This window comes from Charadrius vociferus, unplaced genomic scaffold, assembly GCF_000708025.1.
Source record: "Charadrius vociferus isolate BGI_N301 unplaced genomic scaffold, ASM70802v2 scaffold34, whole genome shotgun sequence".
Lineage (NCBI taxonomy): Eukaryota > Metazoa > Chordata > Aves > Charadriiformes > Charadriidae > Charadrius > Charadrius vociferus.
The window spans coordinates 2,047,199-2,060,849 of NW_009647989.1; the positions used below are offsets into that span (position 1 = coordinate 2,047,199).

The following is a 13,651-nucleotide window of genomic DNA, read 5'->3' on the forward strand; positions in this document are numbered from 1 at the left end:
GCCAAATCTTACCTCTGAGGTTTACGAATGTCCCAGAGTCCCACACCTTCCTTAGAGTTGGCAGTAGCAAGTAATCTGGGTTCTACTGGATTAAACATCACACTGTGAAAGGCTGATGGGTAGTGTGCCAAGCAGAAAGGCTCTGTTGAAAAAGTTGAGATTTCAGACATAAGAACAAACAATGCATACAACTGTTCAACGCAATGAGTTTGGCAGCTTAATATGGAAACAGCATAACAAGATCTGAAGATATAGAGACATGTTCAAACCATTTCTCAAGCTGACACATCCAAAGCAATATAAAAACTGAGGTTTTAAAATCCACCCACGTGTACAATAACTTTGTCTAAATATGGAAAAGGACACATACTGGATTTCAAGACACCATTTTGCTTATGAAACATTATCAGAGTTTAAAGCTAGCCACTTAAGGATCAAGTATTTGAATCATCTTAAGATTCATGACCAAATGGTCACCTAATAAGGACTACATACAGGGGGGCTTCTGAAAGTTTCCTAGCAATATATACCTGGAAGCTTCCACAGTCATTGATGATCTCCCAACTGCAACTGCTTATATGGGAGAATAATATTACAAAGAGTGAAATAAGTTTGTATGGAACTCCACTCAAGACAAGCTGCCAACCTTGGGGAAGAGATGCCTGACACCTCTTAAGTGGTGCACAGTTAGACAAGAAGGGTGTTCCTCTTGCATAAAAATGCAAACAGTTGGCTTTTGCTGCTCGCACAGAGTTAAAAACATGCTCATCCAGACTCTCCCCTTCTCATCTCAATTAGTGTAGCAAGACTGTTTGGCCTGCTTCTCTGCCCTACGCATTCTGTCAAAATGTTGCCTCCACGAAGAGGGGGAAAAAGCCTTGACTCTGTCATCCTTCTCTGTAGCTTTATGGCTATAGACACAGTCTAACTCTCTTTGTTGTCTGTATCTTTTGTGGCAGGCTGCCAGCCTTTCACTCAACTAAGAAACCAGAATCAATGCCTATTTTGTGCTTGGGATTATGCCAGACTTTCCCATTCACTGTTTGCTTTGATGCAACCACTGTGTTGCCCACACGCCTAGGAGATTCTCCTACTGCCCTTATTTGAGCCACTGAGTGCAGGCACCTTTAACCCCACAAGCACCTCCAAAGGTACTTCATTTTCTTTCCTCATAACCCTCATTAAGACATAAAATACGGTTAAACAGATAACCCTGCCAAATTCCCAATACCTTCTGAAACTACTGTCCATCAAGCAACTGAGACAGAATTAACATTACAAGCTTTTTGACTCAGGGACTTTCCTTTTCAGTGTTCGTTTAGCAGAGATTAAAACAAAGGTCTCCAACCATGGCTGAAGCTGCCTGGTGCTATTATTTGTCATAGGAGGCAGAGGTAAAAGGAAGAACAGGAACAAACTTTTGTTCTGCCGGCCAGCTCCAAGGCTTTAGAGATTGCTGTTGGTCTGCTGGCAGCTCCAAATAAGGTTTAACACCAAAACTGACCTTCTATGTTTGCATCATCAAATCAGATCCCTGCTGGGACATAAAAGGCTGCGTTATTAAAATGGCAGCCCCCACTGAGAAGCAATGGCCAGCATTAGCCAAGTGGAGAGACAAACAATATCAGATTGCCAAATAAAGGAGTTGGTTTGTAAAATAAACTTTTAATTTGTGTACCTTTGTTTAGTCAAATCATTGTCACCAATTACTGGTGTTTTCCTTCACCCCTTTATTATATATAGCCTGCCCTGGTACCAGAGTTTTTTTCTAAGATGTCAAAAGTTGCCTTTGAGCCTGTCAAATTAAAGAGAGATTACAGAAGCTAAACTAATGAAGCACTAAGTCACTTTAATGAAAAGTAGGGGAATTACTTTTTTTATTGTTCTTTATGCTCATTCACAATTGTAGCTCTTATACACTGGAGTATGAAAATGTTTCTCAAGAGAGAAGCTCAACACCACCTCTAACAAAAATTAAAAGGGGAGTTGTAAAAATTACTGCATAAATCACTCAGCAGTGAAAGATGGGGAGAAGCAGAAGGGGAATGAAAGTCCTTTTCCAGCTTCTTTTAATACACTATTTTAAAGTAGGAGGTTATTTGCAAGATTTTAATGAGCTGGCCGCTCAGGGTAACTAACTATACTTAACGCTGGCAGATATAGTGCCTATTCCCATGACAATACTGTTGCAGACAAAGAGATTACCCCGGTGACAAGCATTATATTGTAGTAAAAACTGGCAGAGCTTACACATAAATGCTGACTCAGGATTCCTATATAAGCATGCAAAAGCCCTTTATTTAAAACTCAGGGAACCTGAGATGCTAATCTAAAAAAGCCCCAAATGTACCACAGCCAACACTTCTTCACTGCATTTTCACTGGTTCAGCCTTCTCATTCAAAGTCTCAGCAAAAGTAAAAGCAGTAGCAAGGTTTAACTACAACAAAGAAGGACAAACCTCATTTCATACAATTTCAGAAACTCAGATCAGATTGATCATTAGCTTACAATACTGAGAAGCTTCATGCAGATGCATTTAAGCAGCCAGTCCCACCAACTGTTGGCATCCACTGTCAGCAACAGGTTGTTCTCCTAACAGAGACAAATCTTTATGGTGTAGAGTTCAGGAGAAGGCAATAAAGGAGCATTTCACCATTTCTAATTTGGAAGCCATATTCAGTGTCTGGTCTTATCACTTGGCTGTTATGAAAACAGACAAATAGGGATGAAGTGACACTTGGATTTACCAAAGGTAAATTAGTCACATCAGACTAATTCGATCTCTTTTGTTGATAAAGTATTTATACATGGGAAAAGCGGTAGATCTAATCAGGACTGATGTGGTATAGTATCAAGTTTAGCTACAGGCAGTTAGGAATAGCAAAGGGAGAAAGGGAGCTGCACGGGGTGAGAAACTGGCTGAAAGGAAAACAACAGTTTGCTGTGCTAGTAAGGGCCTTCTAAGCAAGAGGGAGGTTACCAATGAGTTCCTCAGAGACTGATCCAGAGAAGAGACACACATATGTATGCCTGTGACACAGATATACTGAGTGTGTGCATTATCTTTCATATTGTTTTAATAAATTTACCAGATGGGAGAGAGATAAGGGGTATCACGATTGCACAAGAGAATCAGAATTCACAGTAAGAATCAGACTACTGCAAACTGGATGCAGTGCTATGACATTTAATTTTTATTTATACAAAGGCAATATGCCTGGGATAGGGAGGGCATCAATAAGCAATCTACTCTGAGTATTCTGGCGGAGCTTATCAAGAAAGACCTAATTCTGGTTAGTCACGTTCAATAAAGCCCTCATGATACTAGTGGCTCTAAAAGACTCCTATGAGACTATAAAGTACGTATTGTTTCAGCTTTCATTTCATAATTCAAAAGGGACAGAATCTCAGTCTAGAGAAGTTATCAAATTCACTAGGTATGGAAAAAGCTAATTCAGTTAAACAACTTTGACCCAGTAACAAATGTGTACTAATTGCCACAAAATACATAAGCTGGATTTCAGTGTCATAAACAACTTTCCTGTAAGACCAGGCGAAACTATGAGCTAAGGCAATTGCATTTAATCAGCTTACAAAAAAAGATGAAAGTTTATTTTAGCTATGAAGGAAGGGAACCAGATTCTGTACTCCTGCAGATTGCTCAGTTTTAAATTCTCAGCTCTGTTGACTTTAGGATGGGGTAAACTCACAACTTAATTTACTGAAGTATTACTTAAGTATTCATATACTGAAATTCAATTATGGAAGTATTCCCTCTCCAAATTTACGTAACTACAGTTCTAAACTGAGATTCTACAGCTTTAAAACTGCAGCTGTACAAACACAGATTGCAGTGTTTTGAGAAGCTGCAGGTTTGTTACGTAAAACAACCATATTCAGTTCTGTTTTAGAAAACAAAGATTTAAGTAGTAATTCAACTTCCCTGTTATCACATAAGGGTTCTAAGTTTCCATACAACCAGAAAACATTATGCATAAGAACAATTCTCAGTGTCACTGGGAAGTATATAAACAGCTTTGGAAAATTATTCAAATCAAAATAACAGCTTTCTAAAAGTCCAGCAATTTTTTTTATCCCAGGCTATAGACAAAACAACAAAAAAAAATCCACACTCCTGATTGATTTCAAGTTTAGCAAGACATTTTTTATTGAAGAAAGGTGTCCTTCACTGCTTCTCTACTCAAAACGTATTCATACCAAGTTCTATGCTAGCCTGCACTATATGCTGGTACTTTATGAAGTCATTTAAGACAGTAATACTGAACTGTAAGGACCAAGGCTTGCCTATCATCGGCCACAAGAATTATACCTCACTTTCACCCTCCTCCAACACTCCCTGCCTCGATTGCCCCAGATAAACATAACGTTTTCCTTCCCCGCCTTGCCCAAATTCTTCTTAAATCAATGATCTTTTCCATCTAAAGACCTCACCTCCATGGGAAGACTCTCGGATGTCCCAAATAAGAACCCGGCCATCATCTGATGAACTGGCAAAGATATTGTCATTTACTGGGCTCACTGAAAGGCCGTACACTGCATCTTCATGGGCGAACACATCCAAGGTCTCGGTGCTGGAAAAAAGACACACAATATTATCATTCTTCCTTCTTTTGCTGTTGTTTTAAAAAGTAAAGTATGTACAGCTTTATCTACATAGTAATACTTACTGACAAGGTTTCTGTAACTTCATAAGACCCTTGTGCTTAATTAGAGTCAAAAACAAACAAAAAGCCCATGTAGAGTGACCAAGATGTCATGCTATGATGAAAAAAATCCCCTCAGACCAAAACCCATGCATCAAAAACTTCAGAAACTGCAAGATGCTACGGAAAGCATGCTGTATTAGATTAAGTTTGGGAGGAGATAATGGGAAAGGGAAAAAAGAAAGAGATCAATACCTGTGAACTAAATTTTTACTACTTAATGTAAAAAAGAAAACAAGACAAAAGTTCACTCTTTAATACAGGCTTCTGTATCATCCAAAAGTTCAGCTGAAGCTCACAAAAGAGCAACTTTCCCACTGCATTTTTTAATAAGTTTTCTTGATTCTCCAGGATAGACTAGATCTGTATTTTTATCAAGTAGTAAAAGCAGCAAAAAACCCCAAAATAAAATGAGTCCCCAGGAAGTACCTAGATTTCACCCATTACACATTATATAGCTATAAAAAAAAAAAAAGAAAAAGCCTGTTCTCCCTTCTTTTCCCAACTTTTTGGATCATTTAAAAAAGAGGAAATAGTTGCACGGAGACACCAAAAGCTAAAATATTAACATGGAAGATTCTGGGGTCGTTTTATTTCTTTAGAGAATACACTTTGTATACAAACTCTGTATCTCATAGAAAGTCCACCACAGAGATCCCACATAAAATCACTGTTTTGCTCACATGTCAATTGATGTTCTTAGTGACGACAGGTCTACTGATTCTGTCTCATGGATCACTAACAGAAAGGCCAAAATGCAGCAACAGAAAAACACATTTAAAAGTACGAAGAAGGTTGATAGACCAAGTGTTATACTTCAAGACGACACAGTAACTCTCTATAGAAATTAATCAGAATTCAGTGTCTGACTAGTAAGGTTTCTTTCAGAAGATCACACAAATAGCCTTAGAGGAATTAATTCTGTATTACAGAATTAATCCTGTATTACGTTACAACTGGACTTAGTATACCTAAAAAAACTCCAACCCTGATAACAAAAGCACGTTAAAAATGCATACACATCAAAAAGACTTGTTAAAACATCTCAGCAAGACATAGCAGGAATAAATGTAGTATACAGAAAGTTGTCAAGGACAGAGATCTTGTAGAAGCTTGAAAAGTCAGAACACAATAAACACCGGCATCTAAAACTCTGACATTTCCACATTGAATTAAAAAAAAAACAAAACCCAAAACCAAAAAACCACCAAACAAAAACCTCAACCAAACAAAAAATGCACAAAATCCACACACCCCAAAAAAAACCCTCAAAACCCCCAAAAGTCAAACCAAAACAAAAAACAAACCACCAAACAACATAATAGTCCTGACAAAGCATTAGAAGAGTAAGACAAATTTACTTTTGCTCAGCTCTCATGTAAGATTTATACAAGTAGTAGATATAAGGTATGATGGAAGGCAGATGTACACTGATCAGTTCACTGCAAAAGACTTTGGACAAACCTAGCAAGAAATACGTCCAAATTATGTTAACCAGGATTCAGGCAACTCAAAAAGATTTAAGCTTTTATATTTCTCTGTTCTTACATACATCTCTTCCTGCTTTTTCTTTATACTTGATTTTCTTGAGCTCAAGTTATTTAAATGGTCATTGCTTAAATCTGTAGAAGTTACTAGTACAGACCAAAATTTTAACTTTATATTTTTTTCTGCTTCAAGACCAGTAAGCTCGAAAGACAGGATATCTAGAGTACTCCAATCTAATACATTACCACGACTGTATTAATTGTATTTTGACTAACAGCCCAATCTTGATCTAGCACAACAAAGCCTAATTCCCAATTGCTTTGCAGGTTGTAGTAAAAATTAAGTATCAAAATAAATATGCTTCACATTAGTGTGGAGAATCAGGCAGCTGCAGCCAATGTTAAAAGGTAGTTAGGTAGGCCAAGCACTAGCTATCTTAAATACAGGTGAGTATTTTGAAAACCAAACCAAAAATCCCGTATATGCCAAAATACTTGTATATATGCCAGAATAACCTGGCTCTGGATCTACTCAGAACCTACTATGCTGCCTGCAGGAGAGCATATGCATCCGATAACCGTTCTCTTTCCTGAGGTCAAAATGATGAAGAATCCAAGCGCTTAACAAAAAAAAAAAAAAGGGGGGGCAGGAGGGCATGATGGGGAATACTTCATTCTGGATATGAATTTAGATAAATAAAAAGCATGTTCCAGGATTAAAACACTGTTCTTCTCCCAGATCATTAATTTAAAACAAAAAGTTCCTCCAGTGAGTTAACATTAAGGGATCTCTTGAAGCAGTAGAAACACAAACTGTGTATTTACCTTTCAACGTCATGGAGTATAACTTGCTCATCATTGCCTATAAAGAAAAAAATAAACACTTAACATCATGTTCCAGTAGTTAAAAAGCATTACAGTGAAAAAAAAAAAAAAAGTATGTGGGTTTTTTTTCCCCTCTATTTTCTCTATTTTCTATTTCAAAAACAAAACTCAAGCAAAGAGAAGACCAGTTCAGTTGCCAAGTAGTCAGCTCTCTGCTCAGTTATGCAAAAGGCTCCATGTGACATTTCTAGTCATGATCAAATGCACCAATCCATTATATCTCCTACTGCTCAACAAATAATTCTACTTAATTGTGTTACTGATCCTTCTTTGTTCAGTTTGAGCTTGAGTTTCGGGACATTTGCAGTAAAGAGAATATTATTATATGAGGCAGCAGAACACCTTTAACTGACGCAAATACACCTTTGTCCTGCTCAGAGGAAGCTCAATAAAAAGATAATGGAAGGTGAAAACAGATGCCATAAGCAAAACGCACTGGGTTCCCAGCTCAAATGTCACTGGTTCATACTGTCAGCGTTCTGGGTTTTGCAACCATTGAGAAGGCACAAACATGACAGCCACTATAATTTCTTTTGTATTAACAAAAAACAAACCAAGTAACCAAACAATCATGTCACTTTTCTTTGATCACATTCATTGAACACAATGGAAACTAACCACATGCATGCAGACTAAAAGGGTCACAGCTACAAAGTAATTCCACTGGCTCATGCAGTGTTTTTCAAGCTATAGCAACAGAATATTTTTTTAGTCTCTGCACTGAATATTATTTTATCTAATTTGGCACCTCCTCTTTAGAAATATTTAAGGAGACACACATTTATATTTAATTCAGAAGAAAAAAAACAGTGCACAAAGTCATATTTTTATGCTCAGTACGTCTTTGTAGTTGTGATACCAAGTTGTGAAGCTTTCCTCATGAACACCAAAGATTCCAAAGAAGCAAGACTTCCTGTTATGATTCTTATGTGTTCAGTTGACTCAGTTTTCATTTATCCCATACACATTTCAATTTGTATTCTGTCCCAACAGAAGAAATAGGAGAAAGTTTCTCTTTGACTAATGAGGTGTGAGATTTTTCTACATCCACTTGCTCTCTGCACAGGCTCCTAGTTAAATCATGCCAGCCTTACATTACTGCAGTAGCTCATCTTTTCCACGGTACAATAAACAAGTCGCTTATGTGTAAGTGTCCTTTGATCATTAATTGCAATGGAAACTGCCCATTATACGTTACAGGCAAGGTTTATGCCTAGTAAAATGACTCTAGTGCCTATGTATTTCATCAGTGAAAAGTGTAGCCTAGATTCTCCAGTGACAAAATTTCTTCCAGCAGACACTCCTGCTCCTCATTCTTCATACAGTATGAACACAAGAATCATTCTAGATGCCTGGCTTCAGGCCTCTAGTCATCATGGGATTGACCTTCCATCACAAGCTCCAAAATGGGAATGAAAGAACGAAAGGAGGGTGTGTGTGGAATAACCACTGCTTCTCTCTGTTTTGTGTGTGGGACGAGAAGGTGGTGACAAAAATCTAACCACAAACTGCTTGGTTGCTTCTGGTAAGGATTCATTCCTGCAGGAAACATGATTGGTGTTCAGCCCAGTAAGGTTTCTACTTACATTGTTTTACTTTAACACAGGAGAGTTCATTCTTAATTGAGAATAACTGGGTTGCAATTGTATACACAACTTTATATGCTATTTATAATATGCTTTGATAACTGCAGTTACAACAATCAGAAAGACAAGAAGCATCTGCCATTCCCTTCAATTACACCTGGGAGGATGAAATACTGCAGAGCACCTACAGAAGAGCACAGTTAACGTGGACTAAACCCCATATCTGTAACATCAGGACTCTACAGAAACAAACTGAGTTCCCTTTAGGTTTATTCCAGCTTTTCATATATCTAACATTAAACGCCAAACAAAAAAAAAGTCCATGCAGTTTACTAAGAGGCGATCTTTCATTTCAAATGCTGCTCTAGTCTCAGTGCGTGTAACAGACAAGGGCAACAGTATTCTTCAGGGATGGGAACTACTTTGGTATCTTGAGACAGTTTTTGCTCCAGAGATTACAGGCAAAACACCGTCCACTCGGTTTCTGCCTTCCAGTTCTGTAATGGCTACATGTGGTGCATGCTACACATGCGCTCCTTCAAAGCGAAGAGCTTTGAAATTCCTTGGATGCAATTCAATTTGTACTGAAGTGGAAAATCCTTTCTCCTCTGCTATCAAGAGCTGCTTTAGGGAAAGGTCGTCAGATTCTAAGTCATTAGTCATTGGCAGTTTTATTTACAGAATTAATTGAGTTCTGAGCACCTTGTGCTAGCTTCCATACTCTAATTTTTAGGGGGGGGTTGGGTTTTTTTTTTGTTTTGTTTTGTTTTTTTTAAAAGTATTTTTACTTCTATGATTTGAATACCACTCCAACTTCAGTATTGGGGCGGGGGGGGGATGACGACCAATCGATCTTAGGACCCACAATTCTCTCAGACCTTTTAAGAATCTCTCAGAACACTGTGGAGTGAATAAATATAGTTAGCCCCATTTTACTGACAGAGATAAAACAGATGGTACATCTAGGCCATGCAGCAAAATGACTCTTTACAAGGGATCCAAGAGTCAGACTCACAGCCCCTGCAGATGAGCTCTGTGAATCTTGGTGGAGCAGCTGAAAGAGTTCCTGACTCCTCCAATGGAAATACCTTCTGGCAGAGGCACAGTATGTTTATGCAAACTGGAGGAGGAAAAAGAGATGAGAACGGCCAGTTTGCCTGTGCATCAGCTGTCACAGCTCATATAACCTGGCTTCTTAGCAAAAATCCACCGTAATCAATGATGTAAATCTTTAACTGCGGGTGTTAACTGCAGTGGCAAGGTACAGTCAAACCACTCTACTGCCATTCCTGCGAAAACAGTAGCCTCTGACAGCAGGGCCCAATGGACAGAGGGCTAAGTTGGAAAGGAGAAAATACCCTTACAACTGCTCCAGCAAGATTTGGCACGGTTCATTCCTTGAATATTCATGTAAGGTTCCATTTGTCTGCATTGAAACTACAGTAAAACAGACTCCAGCCCAAATTTCATTGGAATCACTCATGCCAATACATTCATTTGAGGACAGTGTGGACTGCTGTCTTTCTCATAAAATAACGAGCAGTCCCCAGAATCAGAAGACAGGTATCACTATTTTGGGGGGTTTTCTCCACCTCAGAAGTAGATGTGAATCATTTAATCCTTAAAATTTGACACCATCTTAAGCTTTGTCAAGCCTTTTTTTCTAAGGTTGTTATAGTTGTAACACAGCGTTGGAGGATGGGAAGCTTCCACCATCCACATGGGCTTAGAATAAATTTATAGCCTTGATCTGCAGTTCACAAATCGTGGTTCAAAAAGGTAATGAAGGGCTCAGACCAAGTAGTCTCATAATATCCTAAAATAAGTCTAGCTGTATGTTAATGGACACACTGATGAAAGATACAAATTCCTGTCCATTCTATTATCATGTCAGATAGAGGAAATGAAGTACAGCAGAAATGACACTGATTGCATTTTGACAGTCCTGTGCTTTTTTCTTCTCACCTCAATTTTCCTCCCTACCTCAACACTTCAAAAATCAAGTGGTGAAATGAACCTAAATTCTAGGCGTTATTACCCCAGAACAAGTACATATCCACTTTCCTTATATTAGTTTTAAGACTGAATTAAACTTTCTGTTGAAAAGTGGATTTATATTAGAAAAAGCTTAAAAGTATCAAGGCCAATTGGAGCCAACAGTGCACCATCAGTTCTAAAAGGCAGACACTTACCTAGTGAGAAATGAAATGAGGTCTGAGAAAAAGTGATCCACCAATAGATGGCAATAGCCCTTCATTAGCCATCTAAGGGTGCATTCAATCAGCTAGTAGCAGCAGAGATTTTCAAGCATCAGGCTTAACTGCCAGAGAGGACGCAGGCTCTGCTCCCAGTACAGCCAAGAGAGAATTAACAAAGACCATGTTCTACATTCTACAGCACAAGTAGGGGTAGACTGGACCCAGGATTCTCATGATAGCTCGAGACACAATGCACTTACACCAGAGTTTGGGAAAAGGAGAAGCATGACAAAACTGAAAATATTGTGCTAGCTAAAGAATTCCCTGTTCCCAAAAAACTTTCAGCTGCTGATTAAGGACACCTTCCAGATCCTTAGGGGACTACGGAAAAGACTTTTCATGTGGGGCAGGATCTTCTCATGGCTTCTACTCTAAGGCATTCACAATGCAAACTCCTGTGAAATCAGGGTGCTTTTCCTTCCTTACCTCCGGAGAACACTTTCGTATTGCCACTGTTGAAAGCTAGGCAGAAGATATTAGAGTGATGCTCTCCTTTCAGCTGAACGGGTTTAACTCTTGAGTGGATGGCTTCTTCCATATGCCAAAGTAAGACCCGGCGGTCATCCCCTCCTAGAAGACAAAAAGGAAATGTGCATTACTGCCTGGGCTATGTGTAAATTGATGACAGACAAGTTATTTAACTCTGCAGTTATTCATAAAAGGCAGTGCTGAAACCTTAATTAGCATAAAAGAATTTATACCTCACAATGGTTTGGGTATATAGACATCCATTTACATTAAGATGCCATGCAGTCAGGTATTCAATTAATATTAATGAAAACAGAGAAATCAGCAAGAAGAGTTTGGATTAAACAGCTGCCATTCTGCCAACACATAGTGACAACCTATAGCAACCTGGAGACTCAGGATTTTACTGCTACGTAAAATTCTGTGGCAAGCTGTAGATGAATTACATGCCAAATTAACATATGCAAGTTGGCAAAATGCTTCTACACCAACTCCTCATTGCCAGCATCACTTATCTTATTCAGAAAACAGGAACTTTTTTTCCCCTTTCACCGACAACTGTATCTCCTCTAGCAGTCTTTGCAAAGCCTTCATAGCATAGATTGGCTACAGGACTGACATGTGCCCATAAAAAGACTTAAATGAAGAAGTCAGAAGTCTTCAGCATGCACAGTTATGTCATGCTTCTAGATCTGTAAAGGTTAAGACAGACACTTCTGAGACAAACTCCTGACAAAGAGCATAACTGGGGAAAAGAAGTTCAACTCTCTCTTGCTTTACAGCTTGCTGTACTTCTCCTAATTGCTTGCCCAGGTGCAGTTCTCAGTTCAGAGCTCTATGCACAAATATATTTAAGTGCCTCCTTCTCTGTCTGGTAAACAGGTATGAAGTAAGTATTAGACTCTGTTCATGCTTCAATTGCATTAAACTATTGTTTATTAGGAAGAGAAAAAAAGTCATGACACTATTGTATTGGACAGCACTCAGCATCAATTTTGGATGCCTGTAAAAATCTGAATAAAGCTTCTTCAAGTCAGATGCAAAATATTTTTGGTATCTGTCTTTAATAACAAATGAAAGAGAATGGCATCACAAGTCAAAAGTGCCACTAGAAACATGCCAATTTCAGTTAAAACATTTTACTGCTTCTTTGCACAGTCAAAAGCATAAACTCAGTGCCTTCTGAGCTGCTATCCAGAAGGAAAAAGGCATGAAACAGAGACAAAAGGAAACAAATCAATTGGTCTGTGGTTTACTTCAAGAAGAGGTAAATGCACAAATAGAATTCATATCTACTGTTAATTAGATTTTTTTCTTTTTTTTTTTCCACACATCATATGATGATATTAAGAAGTTTTCCCATGGAACTGAGCTATGTCAAACATCCTTTAAGTTAACAGACTCTCAGCCTGTAAGTCTCCTAACAGATTTTATGACAATCACTTTGATAGACAGTACAGCTGCGCATTATGCTTACCCATGTTCCATGAAATTAATTGTGTATTCCTCCTCCTGATTTTGTACTTTACAGAGCAAACAAGAATACACAATAAAGAGATTTGTGATGCATTTCATAACTACTGGGAATAAGAGTCAAATGTGATGGGTCCAGAAAAACGCACAGTAATTTATGGTCAACTAAACTGATGGAAGCTTGGATTCCTTTCTGCCCAGAAATAGGAGAGAAAGTTGTATTCACAACCTGGTGACTGCAGATGAGCTAGTAATAAGGAGACACAGAAATACACAGTCATGAATGAAATATATGACCACATTAGTCATGCTAAAGTCAAGACATGATTGTCACACTTTAAGTGGTTACTTTCCGAAGCTGCCAACAGCCAGGTCTTAATGTAATCGCTACCTGGCAAACAGTTTAAGCAACATTTAAGGCTGGTGAACACCACCATTGCTTCTATAAGACTACATTTATTGTCTTTCAAGACTTCTGTAAAAGACATTTCAGTGCAAAACATAGTAACATACTGTTGTTAATTGTTACCACAGCAAACCAATTTGCAAAACCATCGCAGTAAGTCTACACATCCTCCGACTTGATAGCACAGCCATAGAGGTTTCTCACTTTAACAGCAAACTCATATTAATTTCCACTATACACCTAGTCCAGACATGAACAAAAATAGTGAAGATATCCAAAGGCAACAAACATTACTGTGGTTTCCAGCACACATACAGTATGGTAGGAGTGGGATAAACTGCAACCTGTGCAGAAAAGTCTTTG

At 38.4% G+C, this 13,651-nt stretch overlaps 1 protein-coding gene across 2 annotated transcripts in view; it reads right to left on the reverse strand.

Moving 5' to 3' along the window:
- DCAF5 (DDB1 and CUL4 associated factor 5) overlaps positions 1-13,319 on the reverse strand; it is a 69,181-nt gene extending 55,862 nt beyond the window's left edge. The window contains exons 1-5 of one of the 2 annotated variants that reach the window (XM_009883490.1): positions 13,274-13,319; positions 11,368-11,511; positions 7,038-7,074; positions 4,454-4,593; positions 13-142 (exon numbers count right to left, since the gene is read on the reverse strand). In XM_009883490.1, the coding sequence (XP_009881792.1) occupies positions 13-142; positions 4,454-4,593; positions 7,038-7,074; positions 11,368-11,511; positions 13,274-13,319 (497 nt within the window). Of the gene's footprint in view, positions 1-12; positions 143-4,453; positions 4,594-7,037; positions 7,075-11,367; positions 11,512-13,273 lie in introns of those variants that run through there. The other variant, XM_009883491.1, reaches the window with a different exon arrangement.
- Positions 13,320-13,651: the final 332 nt, after the last annotated feature.